Source organism: Ctenopharyngodon idella, chromosome 13 (assembly GCF_019924925.1).
Source record: "Ctenopharyngodon idella isolate HZGC_01 chromosome 13, HZGC01, whole genome shotgun sequence".
NCBI lineage: Eukaryota > Metazoa > Chordata > Actinopteri > Cypriniformes > Xenocyprididae > Ctenopharyngodon > Ctenopharyngodon idella.
This window is the reverse complement of record NC_067232.1, coordinates 36097406-36119893: the sequence shown is the minus strand read 5'-3', so window position 1 is coordinate 36119893 and position 22488 is coordinate 36097406. Positions and strand designations below refer to the sequence as shown.

The following is a 22488-nucleotide window of genomic DNA, read 5'->3' as shown; positions in this document are numbered from 1 at the left end:
GAGTATAAACATGAGGAAACACAAAGGCCAAATTCCCTTAATCATTCATCACAATGAGTAAAACCAAAGAATATAGTTCTGATGTGCAGCAAAAGATTGTTTAGCTTCACAAAATAGAAAGTGCCTGTAAGAAAATAGCTAAAGCATTGAAAATCCCCATTTCCACTATCAGAGCAATAATTAAGAAGTTCCAATCATCTAAAAATGTTACAAATCTGCCTGGAAGAGGACGTGTGTCTAAATCGTCCTAATGCGTGGTGAGGAACAAAGTTTGAGTGGCCAAAGACTCTCCAAGGATCACAGCTGGAGAATTGCAGAGATTAGTTGAGTCTTAAGTCTCAGAAAGCCTAAAAAGATTTATCAAACAGCACCTGCATCCCCACAAGTTGTTCGGAAAACCTCTGCTCTCATCTAGAAACAATCTTCAGCATATTCAGTTGTCAGACAAGACTGGAACTTCAAACCTGACCGGCTTCTATGGTCAGATGAAATTAAAAAAAGAGCTTTTTGGCAGCAAACCCACCAGATGGGTTTGGTGCACACATGAATAAAAAGTACCCCATGCCCACGGTTAGATATATTGTTCGATCTTTAATGTTGTAGGCTTATTTTTCTGCTGGAGGTCCTGGACATCTTGTTCAGATACATGGTATCATGGATTCTATCAAATACCAACAGATAAAAAATCTAAACCTGAACGCTTCTTCTAGAAATCCAATAATGGGCCGTGGTTGTATCATCCATCAGGACAATGATCCAAAACAAACATCAGAACCAACACAAAAATGTGTCACTGAGCACAAAATGAAGCTTCTGCCATGGCCAACCCAGTCCCCTGACCTGAACCCTAAAAAATGAGTGGAGTGAACTGGAGAAAAGAAGCACCAACATTAAGCTGGGAATCTGAAGGATCTGGAGAGATTCTGCATGACGGAATGGTCTCTGATATTGTCAGGTGTTCTCCAAACTCATCAGGCATTATAGGAGAAGACTCAGAGCTGTTATCTTGGCAAAAGGAGGTTGCAAAAAGTATTGAATAAAAGGGTGCCAATAATTGTGGCCGACGTGTTGTGGAGAAAAACATTTACTTCATAATGTGATTTTCCCCCCACTTTCAATTCTTTTCCTTCAATGAAAGGTTAGATTTTCGCTAATTTTATGAATTAAAGATCAAAAGGATAAACAATGCAGATTTATTTTTACAGTCATCTTTGATCATATTTATCAAGGGTGCCAATAATTCTGACCACAACTTTAATAGGCTAAATGACTATAACCTCAACCTGTAAACACACATAAGCCACATGTTTTACCTTGTTCTAGTGTAGGTCTGAGGATATGTGAATTTACTGAAAGGCTACCAGGAATGTGTAACAAAGTTGAAATGCTAAACAATTCATTCACAATACACTCTAAAACATTTTGGGTTAAAAACAACCCAAGTTGGGTTGAAAATGGACAAACCTAGCGGTTGGGTTAAATCTTTGCCAAACCTGCTGGGTAGTTTTATTTAACTCAACTATTGTTTAAAAAGTACTGTATTGCTTGCTTAAAATGAACCAAAAGTATGTTGGAAATTAACATTCATTAATAAGTTTAATGAATAATAATTAAACAATAAGCATTTATTAAATTGCCTTAATAAATGTTCAACTTTTGATTATTATTGTTGCCTCTTGTAATTATGTGTCTGATTTTTAATTTCCAACCTATTGTGGGTTCATTTTAAGCTAGCCAGTAATTTTTAAACAATAGTTGGGTAAATAAAACTGCCCAGCACGTTGGGCAAACATTTTCAACCCAACTTGGGTTGTTTTTAACCCATCATTTTTTTAGAGTGTATGTCTACATACATTCTTAATCTTATGCCTTATATGCTGAAAACAGCTCTGGATGAGTTGTTTGTATCCCTGGATATTACTGTCGGTCATGATTTAATTGGCATTTCAGTCATTGATGAGTGCTAAAAGACCACTGATCAGCTCAGATGAGAACGTCTAGGCATGTTATCTTTGGAGCACTAAAGTACAGTTATTAGTAGGCAGTTATCTCACAACTTTTATTATACACCTCGGAAAAAAATATGAGGTCCGGATTTCTGGGACCTCAGCAGCAGGAAAGGCCATAGTTTGTATAAATTTGTGTTTAAAAAAAAAAAAAAAAGGGACCAAAGACAGTTTAGCATGTAAATGTTACAGTGATATAATTGAAGCCAATGATAGATTTTCAAATTATATATACAAATTATGAATGTCTGTACATTTAGAGTACATTATGAATGTCTGTACATTTAAAATACAAATTAAATTTTTTGAAAAATAAGAGGTGTTATGTGTTGCAGAAAACCAAATTTTCAGTCAATTTCAGATATATGGGGTGCTGTTAATGATGTGGGTTGGTAAGTGAAAGGTTGTATGGTCAAACCCCTCAAGGGAGATGTGAATTGTCATCATTGTGCCTTTGAGCAAGACACTTAACCTCAGGTTACTCCTGGAGGACATTTACTGTGTGCTGTAAGTTGCTAGGGGGTTAAAATCGTCACCTACAGTGGACACTGAAACCACATTTAAAATGTATGGATGCCACTGCATTGCAATAAATTATAAATTATTATTAATAGATTCACTGTTCAAATTGAAGACAGTTTAAAAGTTAGTGGAACATGTCCATAGTTAATGTAATGTTGTCATTTCATCACTGTTAAAATCAAATAAATAATGTCTTGTAAATGTGTTTTTGTATTATAATGCAGCAGCTTCATGGCAACAACATTCATTTCACTGACGGCTATGAGTTGAAGGAGGATATCGGCATTGGAGCGTATTCGGTCTGCAAACGTTGTGTCCACAGAATCACCAGTGTGGAGTATGCTGTTAAAGTAAGTATAAAATCTACTCTTTAAAAGCACTGGATTCCATTAAATGCTCTTTGAGTGACAAAACACACAGTGCAGAGTATTATTTAGTGAACAGCAGAGGCTGTTTCATAAGAGCCTCTTGATGAATTGTCGTAGAGAACAGCATCTCTCAGTGTCAGTCGAAGCTTTATCAGACACCGCTTTTGACCAGCCCACTTCATTTCAGATTATTGACAGAGCCAAGAAGGACCCGTCTGAAGAAATCGAGATTCTCCTGCGATACGGCCAGCACCCAAACATCATTACTCTGAAAGATGTGAGTCACAGTTTGAAAAAAGAAAGAAATGCTACTTTAGTTTTATAGCGACCCCCTACTAGTAGTCGACTATTTTTGAGAGTTTAAAGGGGACCTATTATGCAAAATTCACTTTTGCATGGTGTTTGGCTATAAATGTGTGCTGGCAGTGTGTGTACACAACCACCCTAAAAATGACCACACAACCACCTTATAAAAAATGATCTGTGGGGTATTTTGAGCTAAAACTTCACATACACACTCTGGGGACATCAGAGACTTATTTTACATCTTGTAAAATGGGGCATAATAGGTCGTGTATGTGCTTAAATTAAAGGGTTAGTTCACTCAAAACTGAAAATTCTGTCATTAATTACCCTCATGTCGTTCCACACCCATAAGACCTTTGTTCATCTTCGGAACACAAATTAAGATATTTTAGATAAAATCCAAAGGCTTGTGAGGCCTCCATTGCCAGCACTTTCAACACTTTCAATGCCCAGAAAGCTACTAAAGATATATTTAAAACAGTTCATGTGAGTACTGTGGTTCAACCTTAATGTTATAAAGCGACGAGAATACTTTTTGTGTGCCAAACGATCTCAAACTGCCAAAGTTTCAGTAAATGAGGCTTCGTTACGTCATAAGTGTTTCGAAATTTCAATGGTTCATGTGACTTTGGCAGTTTGATACATGCTCCGAACCACTGATTCAAAACAAAAGATTTGTAAAGCTTCGAAGCTTCATGAAGCAGTGTTTTGAAATCGCCCTTCACTAGATATTGTTAAATAAAGTCGCTATTTTGTTTTTTTGGGCGCACAAAAAGTATTCTCGTCACTTCATAACATTAAGGTTGAACCACAGTACTCACATGAACTGTTTTAAATATATCTTTAGTAGCTTTCTGGGCATTGAAAGTGTTGAAAGTGCTGGCAATGGAGGCCTCACAAGCCTTTGGATTTTATCTAAAATATCTTAATTTGTGTTCCGAAGATGAACAAAGGTCTTACGGGTGTGGAACGACATGAGGGTGAGTAATTAAAGACAGAATTTTCATTTTTGGGTGAACTAATCCTTTAAAGGCATTTGGACTTGACAGTGATCCTTACAACAACTTACAAAGAACCAGTGGTTCATGGACATGGACATGTGACCAGGAATCAGGTTTCCTGATATTTATATGTTCCTGATTTACACCTGATTTCAACATTCTGATTTTGTTTGCCTGTGAATGCTTTATTTATTAGACAACACTATACATACTATAGGTTGATCTAAATCCGAATGATTACTTATATCATTGTTATTTATCATCATATCAGCCAGCCATAAAACTTTTTAAAGCACTAAGGCATTATAGACATTATGACTTAATGTAAAGCGTCTTGGAAATGATGTGTATTGTGAAGCACTACACAATTAAATTTGGCTTGACTTGACACTTGATAACAAACAAGATTTGTTGCCGAAATTCAAGTGACGAGGACATCAATGGATACTCTATTTGTTTCAATATATTTTGTAGAAACTTTTAAAGTTATCTGAATAACTGTCCGCTGTTACCGTCAGGCAGATTTTAACAGACCTTAAAATTTATCTACACTATTTTGCCAAAAGTTTTGGGACGTCTGCCTTTACGTGCACATGAACTTTAATGACATCCCATTCTTAATCCATAGAGATATGGAGTTGGCCCACCCTTTGCAGCTATAACAGCTTCAACTCTTCTGGGAAGTCTTTCCACAAGGTTTAGGAGTGTGTTTATGGGAATTTTTGACCATTTTTTTAGAAGCGCATTTGTGAGGTCAGGCACTGATGTTGGACGAGAAGGCCTGGCTCACAGTCTCTGCTCTATTACATCCCAAAGGTGTTCTATCAGGTTGAGGTCAGGACTCTGTGCAGGCCAGTCAAGTTCCTCCACACCAAACTTGCTCATCCATGTCTTTATGGACCTTGCTTTGTGCACTGATGCGCAGTCATGTTGGAACAGGAAGGGGCCATCCCCAAACTGTTCCACAAAGTTGGGAGCATGCAATTGTCTAAAATGTCTTGGTATGCTGAAGCATTAAGAGTTCCTTTCACTGGAACTAAGGGGCCAAGCCCAACCCCTAAAAAACAACCCCACACCATAATCCCCCCTCCACCAAACTTTACACTTGGCACAATGCAGCAACCGCCAAACTCATACTCGTCCATCGGATTGCCAGACAGAGAAGCGTGATTCATCACTCCGCCATGGAAACCCATTCCATGAAGCTCTCTACGCACTGTTCTTGAGCTAATCTGAAGGCCACACGAAGTATGGAGGTCTGTAGCTATTGACTCTGCAGAAAGTTGCCAACTTCTGCGCACTGTGCACCTCAGCATGCGCTGACCCTGCTCTGTGATTTTTACTTGGCCTACCACTTCGTGGCTGAGTTGCTGTTGTTCCCAATTGCTTCCACTTTGTTATAATACCACTAACAGTTAATACCACTAACGTGGAATATTTAGTAGTGAGGAAATTTCACAAATGGACTTATCGCACAGGTGGCAACCTGTCATAGTACCACGCTTGAATTCACTGAGCTCCTGAGAGCGACCCATTCTTTCACAAATGTTTGTAGAAGCAGTCTGCATGCCTAGGTACTTGATTTTATACACCTGTGGCAATGGAAGTGTTTGGAACACCTGAATTCAATGATTTTGAGGGGTGTCCCCATACATTTGGCAATAGAGTGTATCTAAACTTGCTTTGTAAGGAAACCTGGGTTTGTCTAACATTATCTAACCATCCCCCTTTGTAGAACACAAGGCTCATCATTATGTATGTTTTTTTTTTTAAAAATGCTGACGAAAACTTTACAGTTACGCAGAATATAAGATGGTAAATATGTAACTGATAAGTTGTCAATACAATATATAACCTTACAGCAAAATTCAACATATCTGACACAAAATGGTAACTTCAAATCCACGTTTCACCGCCTGAAATTTGTGTTGTTTTTGCGAAAAAAAGCTTTTTCTGTAGCTTTCGGTAGGCTGTAAAAAGATAGCTCAGATTACTTGTTGAATGTATTTGTACAGTCGATCACACCACTCTCCAATTTTAGATATGTTTTTACGTGTTTTCACTGCATTGAAGTTGAACACCGGCACATAAATATGTAAATGTATTTGTAGCATACTTAGCACAAAATAAATGTATTAAAAAAAAATTTCACTAGGGTAGATTTCAGTTTTGATATCAATATTCATTTTTTATAAATTTAGGTCTGAAACTGTCTAATCAGTTGGGTGAAAAAAAAAATCTTCATATCTGGAAATAAATAGACATAATTAATCCAAATTAGCTATTAGACTAATGAAACTCTTCTGTTGTGTGTTTGAATTCCATTTCAAACTCCTCTTTCAATATCCTGTGTGTTGTGTGTATTCCAATTCAACATACTGTGTGTTGTGGCCGAATCAGTTTAAATTCTTGGACTGAAAAGAATTCAGAATTTTACAAAACACTGCAGCCCACTAATATAATTTTAAATGTTTTTAGGACCTTTATCTCAGCTGTCTTATTATGTTAACCTGCATTACCTTTGATCCAATTTCACAAGTTCTCTTCTGGTTATATAAGCCCTCATGGGCTCCCTCCTGTCTGTGAGTGAAGGCTGCATCACTGCAGTGTGATGGAGAGAGTGAGCGCTGTGCTGTGTGCTGCAGGTCTATGATGACGGGAAGTTTGTGTATCTGGTGATGGAGCTGATGAGAGGGGGAGAGCTGCTGGACCGGATCCTGCGGCAGAAGTGCTTCTCAGAACGGGAGGCCTCAGCTGTGCTCTGCACCATCACCAAGACTGTGGAGTATCTGCATTCACAGGGGGTCAGTTTGCATGTTCTCACAGAGGGGACACTAAATAGTTAGTTGTTCAGTTGCTAACGAAGATAAACATACCATACAAGTTCTAATACAACAAATTACACAAATTTTTGTCACTTTTAAGTCACACTGTAGAATTTACTACATCGTTGTTTCTATTTCTGTGTTCAGGTTGTGCATCGAGACTTGAAACCCAGCAACATTCTGTATGTCGATGAAACGGGTGACCCAGAGTCCATCAGAATCTGTGATTTTGGCTTTGCCAAACAGTTAAGGGCTGAAAATGGTCTGCTCATGACACCGTGCTACACCGCAAACTTTGTGGCTCCAGAGGTAATTTTAGATCCATTTTTCTTTTCTGTGCTGTTATGATTTATTAATCTAAAAAAATATATTTTTCAATGTTTGTAAAACGTCACACATGTAAAATTATTTAAAATAACAATTGCTTTTAGTGAAAAGGATGCATTGTCATTTTGTGTATTGTACTAACATAATTGAAAATATGCTGAAATGTCTGAAAAATTTTGGATGATCTGGTTAGTACTGAAAGTTTTGATGCACCATTTGCTTGTGGAAATTTCACCAAAGAAATTTAAAAAACTGTTTTATAATATACGTGTTTTATAATATATGTTGTCCAATTTATAACAACAAACCTGTGATTCATACAGGTACTGAAGAAACAGGGATATGATGCCGCCTGTGATATCTGGAGTCTGGGAATCTTACTTTACACCATGCTGGCAGGGTAAGTTGAGCCTTAACTGGAGATATGTTATATATTACATATACTCTACCATTCAAAAGTTTGTGGTCAGTAAGATTTTTAATATATTTTTTTGATTTTTAAAGAAAATATATAAAATACTAAATGCATTATATTGATCAAATGATTCAATTGTTACAAAAAAATCTATTTCAAATAAATGCCATTCATTCTATTCATCAAAGAATTCTGAAGGAAAAAAAAAGTGTCATAACTGTTTGCAATTCGATAATAATAATAAATGTTACTTAAGTGCCAAATCAGCATATTAGAATGATTTCTGAAGGATCATGTGATACTGAAGACTGGAGTAATGATGCTGAAAATTCAGCTTTGCATCACAGGAATAAATTACAGGAATATATTAGATTAGGGAATAATTATTTAAAATTGTAATATTTCACAATATATGCACAATATTTTTGTTTAAATAAATGCAGCTTTGGTGAGCATAAGAGACCTCAAAAACATCTTACAAATCTTACTGGCCCCAAAGATTTGAACGGTAGTGTATGAAGTATTTAAATGTATAATCACAGTTTATATTTTCAAGGCAAAAGTTTGTACATATTTGACTTAATTTTTGTTTCTCATGATATAAAAAACCTTCATTAGTTAAAATTAGTTTTGTAGACAAATATAAATTGTATCTAAATATATATATATATATATATATATATTTAAAAACTATACAGTAATTTTAATAAAGACAATTAAATAGCTGAGATAATGAAGGAAAATGATTCATCACATGTTAAGCATACATGTGAATCTTTAGTAGTGTTTTTAAAAAAGCATCCCAGAATGCACGTTATCTACTCCAGCAGAGCTGAAATCTGGAAAAAGTTTGCAGAAGCTTGATTATGAAATATTTGATTTGATTTTGTGGTCATTACATAATTTCCATGTAACTATTTTATGACCTTATGTTATTCTAATATGTGGAAAACAGTAATAATAAAGAATAAGTAGGGGTGCCCAAACCTGATAGTCAACAATTTTACCAACGCTATCTCACGACCAATTCGTACGTATTTTATGAGGTGGCGAATTCATACAATTTGTCTAAACTCCAGTGACGGGTAGGTTTAGGGGCGGGTTAGGGGTAGGTCATTCGTACAAATTCATACGAATTTGGCAACTCATAAAATACTTACAATTTAGCAAAAAACATACGAATTCGTACGAGTGAGGTTCTCAGTAATAGCTAAAAGCTCACTTTCAAAAACAGTAGAAAGAAAACCAGTCCTAGTATATACTCCATATTACCATATAATTACCATATATATAAGTCCATATTACCATATTACTTGTGCTGCAAGTTTTTTTCATGTTTAACTAATCTCAATATGAACAGAGTCTGTTGCTCTTAATGAACTGACAGTATTCAATCTAGGCATGATATAAGCTAACATCTTTCTACCATCAGAATAATTTCAATAAAAATCAATCTACCCACATGACCTAAGAGCACAGCCTTAATTTTCGTAATTTTCTATAAAATTATGAGTGACTTGTCAACACGAACGAATCAAAACCCTATGTAGAACATCCTTTTTCCCATTGCCCAGATGAAGGGACTAATTTCTAGAGCAGGGTGGAGGGGATTACTAGGTAAGCCGGGTCAAGTCACAGAGTAATTGTACTGAACACAATGCCAGAGCTATCAGAAGCCAAGCAGCACTCTCAATTTAATGTTCCTGACTATGGATTGAGCTTTAAACCTCTGTGTAATCAGAACATTTGAAAAAAATTCATCTCGCTCTTCTGACCTAGCCATATGTGTATACTAAAAATAACTCAGTGGAAATGGGGGTATTACAAAAAAAGCCACTCTTTTCTTTCTCTTCTCACCCTTTCTCTGAAAGGGCACATTCACAAGTTCTTTCACACACTCAGCACTCAATCTGTCCCACAGTTTCACGCCCTTCGCTAACGGCCCTGACGACACACCAGAGGAGATCTTGGCTCGCATTGGCAGTGGGAAATTTGCCCTCTCAGGAGGCAACTGGGACACAGTGTCTGACGCAGCCAAGGTCAGGTTTCTTATTTTTGCATGTTGTGATTAGGCCTGGGCAATATATAGCCCGTAAACCAAAATTAGTATCTTAATATTTTTTTTTTTTTTTGCTTTTTGACAATATTAATGACATTATTTTTGTTGTTTAATACAAGAAGTAAAATCTATTTAAAAATAATCAAGGCATGTATTCCACACTTCTTTTCACTAAATGAACACAACAAAAATATTATCAAAAAATAACTGTTTTCTATTTGAATACATTTTAAAATGTAGTTTATTCTTGTTTTTTGCATCATTAATTCAGTCTTGGAGTCACATGACCCTTCAGAAATCATTCTAATATGGTGATTTGGTGCTCAAGAAACATTTCTTATTGTTGTCAATGTCAAAAACAGTTTTTGCTGCTTGATATTTCTGTATAAACTGTGATCCATAAAAACATTTATAATATTACAAAAGATTTCAAAAGATTTGAATTTTCATATTCATCAAAGAATCCTGAAAAATAAGTTTCCACAAAAATATTAAGCAGCAAAATGTATTCAACATTGATAATAACAATACCATTATTATTATTATTATTATTATTATTATTATTATTATTGAGTACCAAAAATAATTGATAATAATTGAGCAGCAAATCAGCATATTAGAATGATTTCTGAAGGATCATGTGACACTGAAGACTGGAGTAATGATGCTGAAAATTCAGCTTTGCATCACAGAAATAAATGACATTTTAAGATATATTAAACCAGAAAACAGTTATTTTAAACTGTAATATTTCACAATATAGCTATTTTTACTAAATTGTAATATTATTCACAATATTAATGCTTTTTACTGCATTTTTGATCAAATAATTATTCCAAACTTTTGATATATAGCAGTGTATATCAATATTACTGTTCAGTAATAGACAGCAATGTAGATTATTTATTTAGGCAATAAAAATGCAATAAAACCCATGCAGGGATGTCCGTGATCATTTTTGAGTGATGACACAAACAAATAATTTTGGTTATTTTGTTGAATTTGATTTGAATTGTTTTACAGAGCTGAACCTAACTTATCAACTCTAATACTAAATTGAGACGGATTGGTAAACCAGTCTGATGAAACGCTCTTTAGGAAACTTAATGACAAAATATAAGCATGTTAACATCATCACAATACTTAATTTTATATTGCTAGCAATATAATAGTAAATACATTGTATGTATTTGATATATCGCCCAGCCCTAGTAATAATGTGCATATTCAGCTTTACTATCAGCTGTGAAGGCATGTCATCCTTTAATTCATCTTCATTAGGATCTAAATGATTTCAGCCTCAGAAAGCAAAACAAACAAAAAATACTAATGATATTTTTTTTTTAACAGGACATTGTCACTAAAATGCTACATGTGGATCCTCATCAGCGGCTGACGGCGCCTCTTGTTCTCAGACATCAGTGGATAGTGAACCGCGATGAGTTATCTCAGAGCCAGCTGATCAGACAGGACGTGCAACTGGTGAAGGTACTGCTCCTATCATCCCATCTGCTGCTGCCAGATCCAGTCTCCACTATCAAAGTGCAATATCGCCACCTCATGTTCACCTGTAAAATTGCATCTGTTCCACTTCAAATGTTTTACACCTAAACGAATAGTTCTTTTGACTTGGAATGGGAATTAAAAGGAAGTCATAACTGTATACTAAAGAAAAACAATATAGTGAAAACAAATCAAACAAATGCTACCATGGTGAATTAACAAAGGGTCAGTTTTTGATATATAGAGGAGAAATATATAGGATAAATATCACAAAAAAAGCTATTTTTCTGTACTGACAGTGCGTACACTACTGTTCAAAAATTTGGGGTCGGTAAGATTTTTGAAAGAAGTTTCTTATGCTAACCAAGGCTCATTTATTTAATCAGTTATTTAAAATACAATAAAACAGTAATATTGTGAAATAGCATTAGAATTTAAAATAAGTGTTTTCTATATTCATATATTTTAAAAAGTAATTTATTTCTGTGATGACAAAGCAGAATTTTAAGTGAGCATCCCTGTGCCCTACTCTGAAGGGCAGAGCCCTTGAAGTGGGGCCTTTGGAGGGACAGGGCACTTGAGTGTCATAATGTAGCCGTTTGGAATGTTCTTGGTGAATGTTCTTCCTCATTATCTTCACCTGAATGTTACCATGACGACACAGCTCAGAGTCCATCACTCCATTAGCTGTTCTTACAACAGGAATTTCTTATTATTTCTGTTAATATAATTGTTTCAACTAAATATACATTTTATAATTATGTTTTTAAAATATGTCATGTATGTGTGAGTATGAGTGTATTCCCTCTCTGCTCTTCTTTGGACCCTGCATGTAGTCACATTTACATAACATATCTACTATTAAAGGATTAGTTCACTTTCAAATTAAAATTTCCTGATAATTTACTCACCCCCATGTCATCCAAGATGTTTATGTCTTTCTTTGTTCAGTTGAAAAGAAATTAAGGTTTTTGATAAAAACATTCCAGGATTTTTCTCCTTATAGTGGACTTCAATGGACTCCAAATGGTTGAAGGTCAAAATTGCAGTTTCAGTGCAGCTTCAAAGAGCTCTACGTGATCCCAGACGAGGAATAAGGGTCTTATCTAGCGAAATGATCTGTCATTTTCTAAAAAAAAAAAAAAAATAATAATATACGTTTTAACCATAAACGTCTTGAACTAGCTCTCTTCTTCTTCCGGCGGTGTAGATGCTGCTAAGTGTATTACTGCCCTCTACAGGTCAAAGTTTGAACTAATTGTTATATACCTGCACAAGCATATTGTACATGAGAATTTAGTTTAAACTTTGACCTGTGGAGGTCAGTACAGTAATACACTTAGCAGCGTCTACACTGCCGGAATTCTAATAGAGAAGAAGAAGAAGAGAGCTAGTTCAAGACGAGCGTTTATGGTTGAAACGTATATAATTTTACAATTATTTTTAGAAAATGACCGATCGTTTCACTAGATAAGACCCTTATTCCTTGTCTGGGATCGTGTAGAGCTCTTTGAAGCTGCACTGAAACTGCAATTTTGACCTTCAACCATTTGGAGTCCATTGAAGTCCACTATAAGGAGAATAATCCTGGAATGTTTTCATCAAAAACCTTCATTTCTTTTCAACTGAAGAAAGAAAGACATGAACATCTTGGATGACATGGGGGTGAGTAAATTATCAGGAAATTTTAATTTGAAAGTGGAGTAATCCTTTACACACATCTTACCTATGAAAATTATTTCATATGCAATGTACGACAAAAATGTGTGTAATATATCACAAACATAAAACAACTTGAATTATTCTGTTATACGTTAACAAATCTCTCTAGTTTTAAAATGAGGATTTTATGAGGTTTTTTTTTTTTTAGAATTGTGAGGATTCGCCACCCTGTCTCACATGACCATAAACGCTAAAATTACATCCTCGAAGTGACCATCGCATGTGCCCTTCGCTAATGGACTTGTGGAAGGGCCCTTTGTGAAGGGATTCAGTTGTTTATTTTAATTTGGAATGCCCCCTTGCTAAATAAAAGTATTAATTTCTTAAGAAACAAATCTTACTAAAGGCCTGTTTACACCAAGAATGATAACTATAAAGATAACTATATTAGTGTCCACACCAGCTGACGATAACGTTCTGTTTATTCTAAATGCACTGCAGTTTTGTTGTCTGCTGCTTTAATTGCTTGAGCTCTCTAAAGCAGGACTGATTCTGGTTGGCTGTCAATGTTTTTATTATTCATCAGCTGGAAAAAAAAATATTCTGAAAGTGATTCCAATATTGTGTCTCTGTGCCATTATCGTTATAGTTGTGGTGTGGACTCTGCTATTCTTTTATATTTAGAACGTTTTTTAGAACTATATCTTTATCGTTAGCGTTATATCTATGGTCCTTCGTGTGAATGGGCCTTAATCCCAAACTTTTGAACAGTAGTGTACATACTATCAACATCAGGCAACTAACATGAAATATTGTTGCATACAATTTTAACTGTAACTTTGAATTGTCAAAGGCCCTCTTTCCACCTGGTACTAAGTTGTGTTTTGGTCGATCGGATCACAAGTGGACGACGCTAAATACAGGTGTAAATGGGGTCTAAAACGTTTTGAGCTTGTCCACTTTCGACCAGAGGTAGTCGAAAAGTTTGATTGTTTCAGATTGTTTTCATATTGGAAACGCTCATGTGGTCGAATGTGTTTGAACAGCCACAAAAGACCGCCTACTCTACTAAGCGCGCTAGCCAGATGGGATTTAAACTTTGTCAGCTGAAGACCCAAGTTTGGTTTGAAGATGAAAAACATACCAAGCACAATGTTCTCTCACCATTCCTGATTTGTAACACGTACTCACAGCGTTCGGCTGGTCTTGCGGCTGTCAGAGCAGTAAGGAAAGCTGCTGCTCTGTGTGTTTTTCAGTCGTCTCCAGCCATTCATATGTAAATTGTGCAAGCTTATTTTGTCCATTAGATCGAAAGATCTGAAAAAACACATACATTTACCCGCCCATAGACCCTCCCCTCGAAGAAACAGGACAGAAGTAGTTGAAAGTAGACAAAAGAGACAGATTAAAATACCAGGTGTAAACGGGATTGTGTCTCTCTCATCTACTTGTGATCCGATCAATCTTAATACCAGGTGGAAACAGGGCCATAGATCCTACTTTTGGGTTTCAGCTAATGCTTTGACATTGTTTAATTCATGATATATTAATTCAATCTATGACATCATTTCCTAGGGAGCGATGGCTGCCACATACTCCGCTTTGAATAGATCACCTCAGGCCCCCAAACTGGAGCCAGTGCTCTCTTCCAGTTTGGCTCAGAGAAGAGGCATGAAAAGACTAACATCCACTCGTCTATAGCACTCCGGCCAGACACGGGAGCGTCTACAGCTTTAAGAAATGTCAGAACGCCCAGGCTTCGGACAAGGTACCAGACAACCACCAAAGCATCCGGAGCAGAGTGGAAAAATTGGATTGACCAGAAAGTGTCAGAGCTATCTCCAAAGAGAGACAAATGATCTGCCAAGTGACTCTGCTGATGTGGAGATTGATGAGGGCCAGATGCAAACATCACAGCTGTCAGTGCACAAAAACAGATCTTGCGGATTTTTTGTGTGTTCAACCCTTGTGAACCTTTGGAGTGTAGCATCATGGAGTGTTTCCTTTTAATGGTGCATAGCAAAGATCACAGTTATCTTTCCCAAACTGTGTGCAGTCGGTCGGAAACCGAGTCATTCATAAAAGTTGCTACTACTTGCTGCAGACACTTCAATTAGAGCCATGTAGAAGTTGGCAGAAGATGCTTTGGTCTTTCATGGTGAGAGTGCTGCGCCTTTAATATGCCAGCATTATTAGCATCTTTTGAACATGCATGCCAAGTACAGTATGTATTTTTATGACAAACAAATGGTTCTAACATGCTAATGAAAGCACAAAGAACATCTTTCATGTCATTTTAGTTTTTGTTTTACTACTTTCTTTATGTCCCAGTTTAACTTTTTTATCTTTTTTTTTTTTAGTTTATTGGTCTTATGTAATGCTGAGAATTTTTTCGAACACAGCTGTGTTTAATTCGAATGTTTATTTTTTTTTTCATCTTGCGTATTTGGACCAAATTGGTTGGTTTGTTTATTTATTTACTTATTTTATAAATGTATTTGTTGATATGCACGTTTATCTATATAATTATTTAAGTATTTATGTGTTTATTGAAGATATCTCATACATTTTTATCTAATTATTTTTAAGTGACCTTTATGCATAAGCACGAAACCTAAACAAGTGCCACACCTTTGCACTAGATTGATTGAACAATGATAAAGAAATAAAATTTAGAATATAAACATGTGCATGTATTTTCACTTTCATAGAAATGTACAAAAAAAAAAAGTGTAAAAATACAGTTCAAACTAGATTACCAAAATAATCTAACATATATTGGAAAGTCTTCAGATCAATGATCTTGAAAACACGTGACATGCTTTATGTACTGAGGTCATCATCTATTCCAATTACAGTTATCCATTATAATCTTCTGTTAAATGACGTTAAAGGCAACCTTAACCAGTATTACATTATTCTTCCATCAGAAGTCATAACTTGCAGTAACACTTTGTTTCGATGGTCCACTTCAGACATTCTACTTACTATAATTAACTTTGCATCTGCATGTCAACTAGCAGTCATTAGAATATTAGTAGACTGTCTGCTTAATATCTGCTAACACTTTATTTTGATGGTCCCAACAAACATTCTACAGACTATTTGCAACTACATGTCAACTTATTCTACTAACCCTAACCTAACAGTATACTATAGTCTAGTAATACTCTAATGAGAGTTAGTTGACATACTTGCAAAGTTACTAATAGTTAGTAGATCTAATTTAGACCATCAAAATAAAGTGTAACCAACAGGCTATATGCATTAGTTCATAACCGTGCATTAGAAAATCTGCTCTCCACACATACATTCTGCTTAATTATGAATAATCAGACATTCTATTCGCATGCCATACACAATTTGTAGCAGCCTCTGAAAGTTTAATGATAGCAGTACAGATGAAAATAACCTTAATTTTGTATGATAAAAATTACTCTCTAGAAGACAGTCCACTATTTTTGTATCAATATGATCAACACCTTTTCCAAAATGAAGCTCTGTTAATCAGAGAAACACATTCTGGGCTGTGTGAGGTCTTTTATCTTTACACTTTATCTTTTGCTGATGTGGCTTATTTTTTACATGTGAAATGTGAAGTTTTAAATTTTTGTTTTATAACAATACTCAGAAACAGGTTTATGTCAGTGCATCAGTGCTTCACAGTTTATGCTGTGCATCAGGTGTAGAGACATACGGTGATACCTACCAAACAGCAAAAGTATTAGGATCTGTCCTTGCTAAATAAATAATTATACTTTTATGCTCTGTGTTGGCTTGCATACCAAAAAATTATAAATAAAATACAAAAAAATGTGATCAAACTGGTGTCAATAATATTATGATGTGTGATTGATAGCCTACTTAAATGTTGAAATTAATTTGCAGTTCTTGAAATTAATATATGGTATAACTAGACTAGACTGTGTGCACCTTACTAGTCGTTTAAATAAATAATCAAGTACATTAACATATTCATAACAGGCTCCTGGAGCTGTGGCCCTCCAGGAGCTGAGTTTGAGCCCACAGCAAGCATGTCATGTACAACGGGCGTACAAGTCAAAAAAAAAAACCGACAGAGATCAAATCTGCGCATGCACGTTCCACCTACATTTTGGCAATGCCCGCCTCCTGTGTTAGGATTGGCTATCGATCTTCCACATCTGTATACGATTGGGTAGTTTAGAAGTCACTCATTATAGTATGCCCAACCATATCAGTCAGCAGTGACATGAAGGGCAGAGCTCACGGAATACGGGTGGAGAAAAGTAACGTCTAGTTTGTGTGTCAATGCTGAACTTCGAGGAAGTTGTTGGATAATTTCAACTGAGCAATATTTCACCTGACGAGCAACGATGGACAAGTTGCGTCGTGTATTAAGTGGTCGAGACGAGAATGAAGAAGTGGGACTTACATCTCAGGTATAAGGAGAGTAAAAGTGTGTTTGTTGGTAGTTTTTCTGCGTCTGAGAGGCCCCAGTGCCCACAGAGTTTGACAGTGTTGGTATTTTTAACTTCCTTTGAGTTCTTACAAAAGTACTGTGATAACAAATAGTAATACCATGGAGGTGAATGATTACCATACCATACCTCTTGTGTCCTGCAAAGTGTACTATGGTACCGTCATTGCAGAGTTAAAAAAACAACAACAACAACAACATGGTTGTTATCATAAATCATAGTAATACTAGGGTACGTGTTTGTAAGGAGAATGAGTCTACATAAAGTGATTACATAGTAATGTTGCTCTATTTTGGACAGTACTGCAATAACACCAGCTCTGTCTTTTATTTGTTTGCAAAAGTTTGTTATCTGATAATGATATTTGTTAACACTGCCGGTTTTACATGCTTCCTGAGGGAAAGGATCATGTGAGGTAAGGTCATGACATCCGGATGTTGTTTATTTTCTGCAAGCCAAACTGAAATATCTGACACTGGGTTTTAAACAGTTTCAGACCCTCTCTAGTTGTTTTGTCCTTTTAAATGTCACTAGATATGTTTTACGGTAACACTTTATTTTAGGGTCTTTTAACTAGTTGCTTATTAGCATGCATATTACTAGAATATTGGCTGTTTATTAGTACATATTAATGCCTTATTCTGCATGACCTTATTCTATATTCTTAATCCTACCCTATACCTAAACTTAAGAACTATCTTATTAACTATTAATAAGAAGTAAATTAGGAGTTTATTGAGGAAGAAGTCATAGTTAATAGTGAATATGTGTTACCTATACTAAAGTGTTACCTGTTTTACATACAGTAGTGTCTGATAGTGGGTCATTTCATGAGTAACCTCATTTTCCTTGATCTTTTTTAGATTTAAATCATTCTGTAACTTATCAATTCTGTAATTGTAAAAATGCAGTGATGTGTTCTTTTTAGTTTTTCAGTTAGTATGCCACACATTTATTTTTTTATGTAAAGTACCAACAATCCTGTTAATCAGTTTGATAATGCATGCGTCCATTAATATGGAAAAGCAAGAACAATAGCACATTTTATTCCTGTCTTGTTCTTCCTGTGGGTCAGTGGCATTTTAATGAATCAGATGCCGTCAGCATGCTAAAAACATGAACTTTTGATCTTTGCTCATGGGGCATTATGAATCATGTAACATCCTGTGATTCTTCTCTGTAGATTATGGACAGCACAACACTCGGTTTCGGCACACGGGTGAAATGGTTCGTCATTTGTTTCGCAGCAGGGATCTTGTGCTCAATACTTGTGAGTTAACTTGTCTCATTATTTCCCCATTAAGGTCTTTATCTGTCCGGTAATTTGTTCTTTAAGCAGCCATGCCCACATATTGGCCTAGTTGATTTCCAACACCCACAGTCATTTGTTGTTACCTTAGCCTTTAAAGAATAGCTCCCCCAAAAATGAAATTAATTTTCTCACCCTCATGACGTTCCAACCCCATCTCCTTTTTTCTTCTTTTCCAAACAACAAAATTGAATGGGTATTTGTACTGCCAAGCTCCAAAAATAACAAAAAAACACCATAAACATAGTCTATAATGATCTGTCTGCTATATTTCTATTATATGGTTTTCTGAAGCCATACAATATTTTTGTGTGACAAATAGGCTAATCTTTCCAACAAATCTCCTTTACGCTTGAGTTTATTTAAAAAAGGCACATTGATGCCAAATGCTGTAGATTATTGCATGTCACATAAGCATTCTCAGTGTGGCAAGTTTGAATATACCCAATATCCCCAATCGTAAATGATACTTGAGAAGATTGAATAATTTTAATAACAACTAAAATTTTGGTTTCTCACACAAAAAAAGGTAATTGACAGCAAAACATCATTGGTTCTTGAATTTCATGCAATGTAAAACCATTATCCTAATGACGCCACTTCCTGCTTTCAGTTGGTATGTGGTCTGGCCACAGTTGAGTGATAACATTTTTACTGATAATGTCTACAGCAACCATAAACTATACATGTAGGCTGTTACTTTATGGTTACTTGATGATGTTACTTCTAATAAAAGCTCTAGAATCATTTAGCATGCCTCTTTGTGTGATATTTTGTTATCTGATGCAACAACATTCATATAGTTTTAAGTGTAATTGAGGGGCCACTCTGTCTTTTTATGTAGCGCTCTACTATGCAAAAGCTTTGTAACACCACTAGGTGGCAGAATTGTTTAATGTGTTCATGAACAAACTCTGAAATTGAGAGTTTGTAAATCAGAATGATTTTATTTTATAACAGACATGTTATTTCATAGAAATGTTTGAAAATTGACTGACAAGCCACATTATATCTTCTGAAACAGGGAACTGCACTCCTCTTCTTGCCTAAAGCTGGTATTAAACTGTTTGCTGTATTCTACACCCTTGGAAACATTGCAGCAATTTCAAGGTAAGTGTAATTATGGCTGGGTATAGACCTTATGTAGCCTCGCCCCTTTTCAGCGCTGTGCTCGTTGTCTTTTGTTTTCCGGTTTGTATTTCCACAGCGATCTTACGTATTTATGAATGAACTGCTCGTTTAAAAATCTTCCCGTTCTACTGACATTTGTTAAGACATCTGCTTTAAACATTACAATGCTCATGATAACTTTCATTAACTCTACAACAAGTAAATTCACTTCATCAGCTAAATATTCTTTGACAGTGATGCCTTAGAAATATACAGAGCTACCGCAAAAACGGAAGTTCAAAGACGATATTATAAAGATGGCGGCGCGCTTGTTTCTCTGGCGCATAAGGTCTATAGGACATGCATACGATGGCACAGTCTCTTAGATGCTGATTCTGTGTCATTATTTTGTGGGTGGGAATTACTGGATATTAAGTAGGCTACTTAATTTTGTCTAGTTTTGACACTTCCGTGGATATGGAGCAGGTAATAGACAAATATCCTGCATTTTTGTTGGAACTTGGGGAAATGATTAGGTATGTTACATACAGTATTATCTAGCATAAAATTAATAAATAGTGACACTATTTATAAATAAATAGCAACATAGTTTTCCAGACATTAAATTTTAAACTATTCAACCCAGTTATCCAAGATCATCGCAGCAATCACATCTTTAATTTATGTGAAATGTATGTTTATCAATAACTACAACATTTGGTCCCAAACTGGTCATCCGCTATTTAGTGACAGCTTAATTATTGGTTACATCTGCAGACCTGTTACCCTTTTTTCTCCTCATGCATGGAGTATACTCAAGTAAAGCGATATCTACTGTATAGCAAGTCTTAACTGCCTGATTTTTATTTTTATTTTATTTTGCTGTAAAATGTAACTATATTTTTGCCCAGCTCTTTATATAAAGTTGTATATATATATATATATATATATATATATATATATAAGTATTGCATACATGCAGTAAACCTGTGTAGGGCAATACATACTATATATCATATCTATAACTGCTTGATTGCTTGTGTTGTCACAAAATCTAAACTGTATTATTGCCCAGCTCTAATCTGCTAAATGCGACTGAGGCATGAAGAAATTAAAGTCGGCATAAAACGGAAGTTGCAATAGTCTTTTTTCCCTATTGTGACGTATAGGACTTTTGTCCATTGGGAACTCTTTGTCCACTCTCATGTGAGTGACAGGTTGTCCCACTCTCACGCCAGAGTTATTTTGATTAAAAACTATGAGAGCACTTTAATTAAAAAAAATAAAATAAATAAATAATGATGTGCATGGATAAATCATAATAAATACTGCAATATTCCTTAAAAAATAGGAACTGTCCATTTTTGTCCATCTTCCATTTCATGGTGACTTTAACCCTTTAGTTGGCAAGACCATAAAGACACATCAGAAAATTAATTTATTGCTGTTTTCCATCTTATTAGGACACAAATAATACAACTTGATAATTTTTTTCAAAATATGACTTTTAATTTTGATTTTAATGTTTGTATCCCCCAGGATACGTTGCCACTTTGGGGGTGTAAATTCATAGAAAACTGAATTCTTGTTTGGCAATGCCTTTTACAACATTTTAAACTATTTTAAAACATTTTATTATCTAACAACATACAATTAACATCCTTTGTAACACATTCTGATAAACAATAAGTGATAAACAATATTTATGAATAGATTTATAATGTTAAGTCTGCACAGTTAAATTTCATACTAGCCATAAAGAGGGCAAGACCATAAAGAGAAATCAGAAAATTAATGTATTGCTATTTTCCAATTAGGACATAAATAATAAAATTTCATGATTTTTTTTTTTTTTAACATTTTATTGTTTATTGTAATGTTAGTTTTATTGTAATGTTAGTAAGGATAGTTGCCCGTTTGAGTGTATAAATTAATTGAAAACAGAATGCTTGTTTGGCCATGCAAATTGGCACGCTAAATTTTAAAACATTCATTCTCTCATAACCTAAACTAAACAATCCTTGTAAAATTCTGTTGAACACTAAGTATAATGCCTATTAATGAATATATTAGCCTACTGTATCATATTTAATACGCAAACATGTTGTTTTTATATGCTGCCCATGAGCTAAACAAAAAAAATTATGAACAAAATCAATATACCTAAATATTCACAACAAACACCCTTTCATCATGAAACCAAGAAATGAGACCTAAACTTTCCCTGATTCCCCACAGCCTCTCAAATGTTTGTATCCCCCAGTGTACGCCGCCAACTAAAGGGTTAAGATATTATAAACATTAACATCATGATTTTCTGTAAAGCTGAGCTGAAACAATGTGTATTGTGAAAAGTGCTGTATAAATAAATTTGACTTGACTTTTTTGCATTTAGCAGACACTTTTATCCAAACTTAATGCATTCAAAGTATACATTTTTACCAATTCATGCATTCATAATCAAACCCATGACCTTGGTGTTATTAGTGTTATTCTCTGATCCTGATTTTAAACTGTGTTTAGACAGGTCCTAAATTTGGTTTAAAAAAAAAAAAAAAAAAAATGCAAACCTTATAAAATTATGATAACGCTTTACAATACGGTTCCATTTTTTT

General features: G+C 35.1%; 2 protein-coding genes across 2 annotated transcripts in view; both read left to right on the top strand.

Moving 5' to 3' along the window:
- rps6ka2 (ribosomal protein S6 kinase, polypeptide 2) overlaps positions 1 to 16818 on the top strand; it is a 67880-nt gene extending 51062 nt beyond the window's left edge. Inside the window, 8 exon segments of the mRNA XM_051916831.1 lie at positions 2753 to 2878; positions 3084 to 3173; positions 6849 to 7007; positions 7176 to 7337; positions 7679 to 7755; positions 9692 to 9809; positions 11180 to 11317; positions 14570 to 16818. Of these exon segments, the coding sequence (XP_051772791.1) occupies positions 2753 to 2878; positions 3084 to 3173; positions 6849 to 7007; positions 7176 to 7337; positions 7679 to 7755; positions 9692 to 9809; positions 11180 to 11317; positions 14570 to 14695 (996 nt within the window). The 3' untranslated portion in view covers positions 14696 to 16818.
- A 390-nt stretch (positions 16819 to 17208) lies between these two features.
- sft2d1 (SFT2 domain containing 1) overlaps positions 17209 to 22488 on the top strand; it is a 29801-nt gene continuing 24521 nt past the window's right edge. The window contains exons 1-3 of the mRNA XM_051917708.1: positions 17209 to 17415; positions 18638 to 18724; positions 19788 to 19873. Coding sequence (XP_051773668.1) covers positions 17350 to 17415; positions 18638 to 18724; positions 19788 to 19873 — 239 coding nt within the window. The 5' untranslated portion in view covers positions 17209 to 17349. The remainder of the gene's footprint in view (positions 17416 to 18637; positions 18725 to 19787; positions 19874 to 22488) is intronic.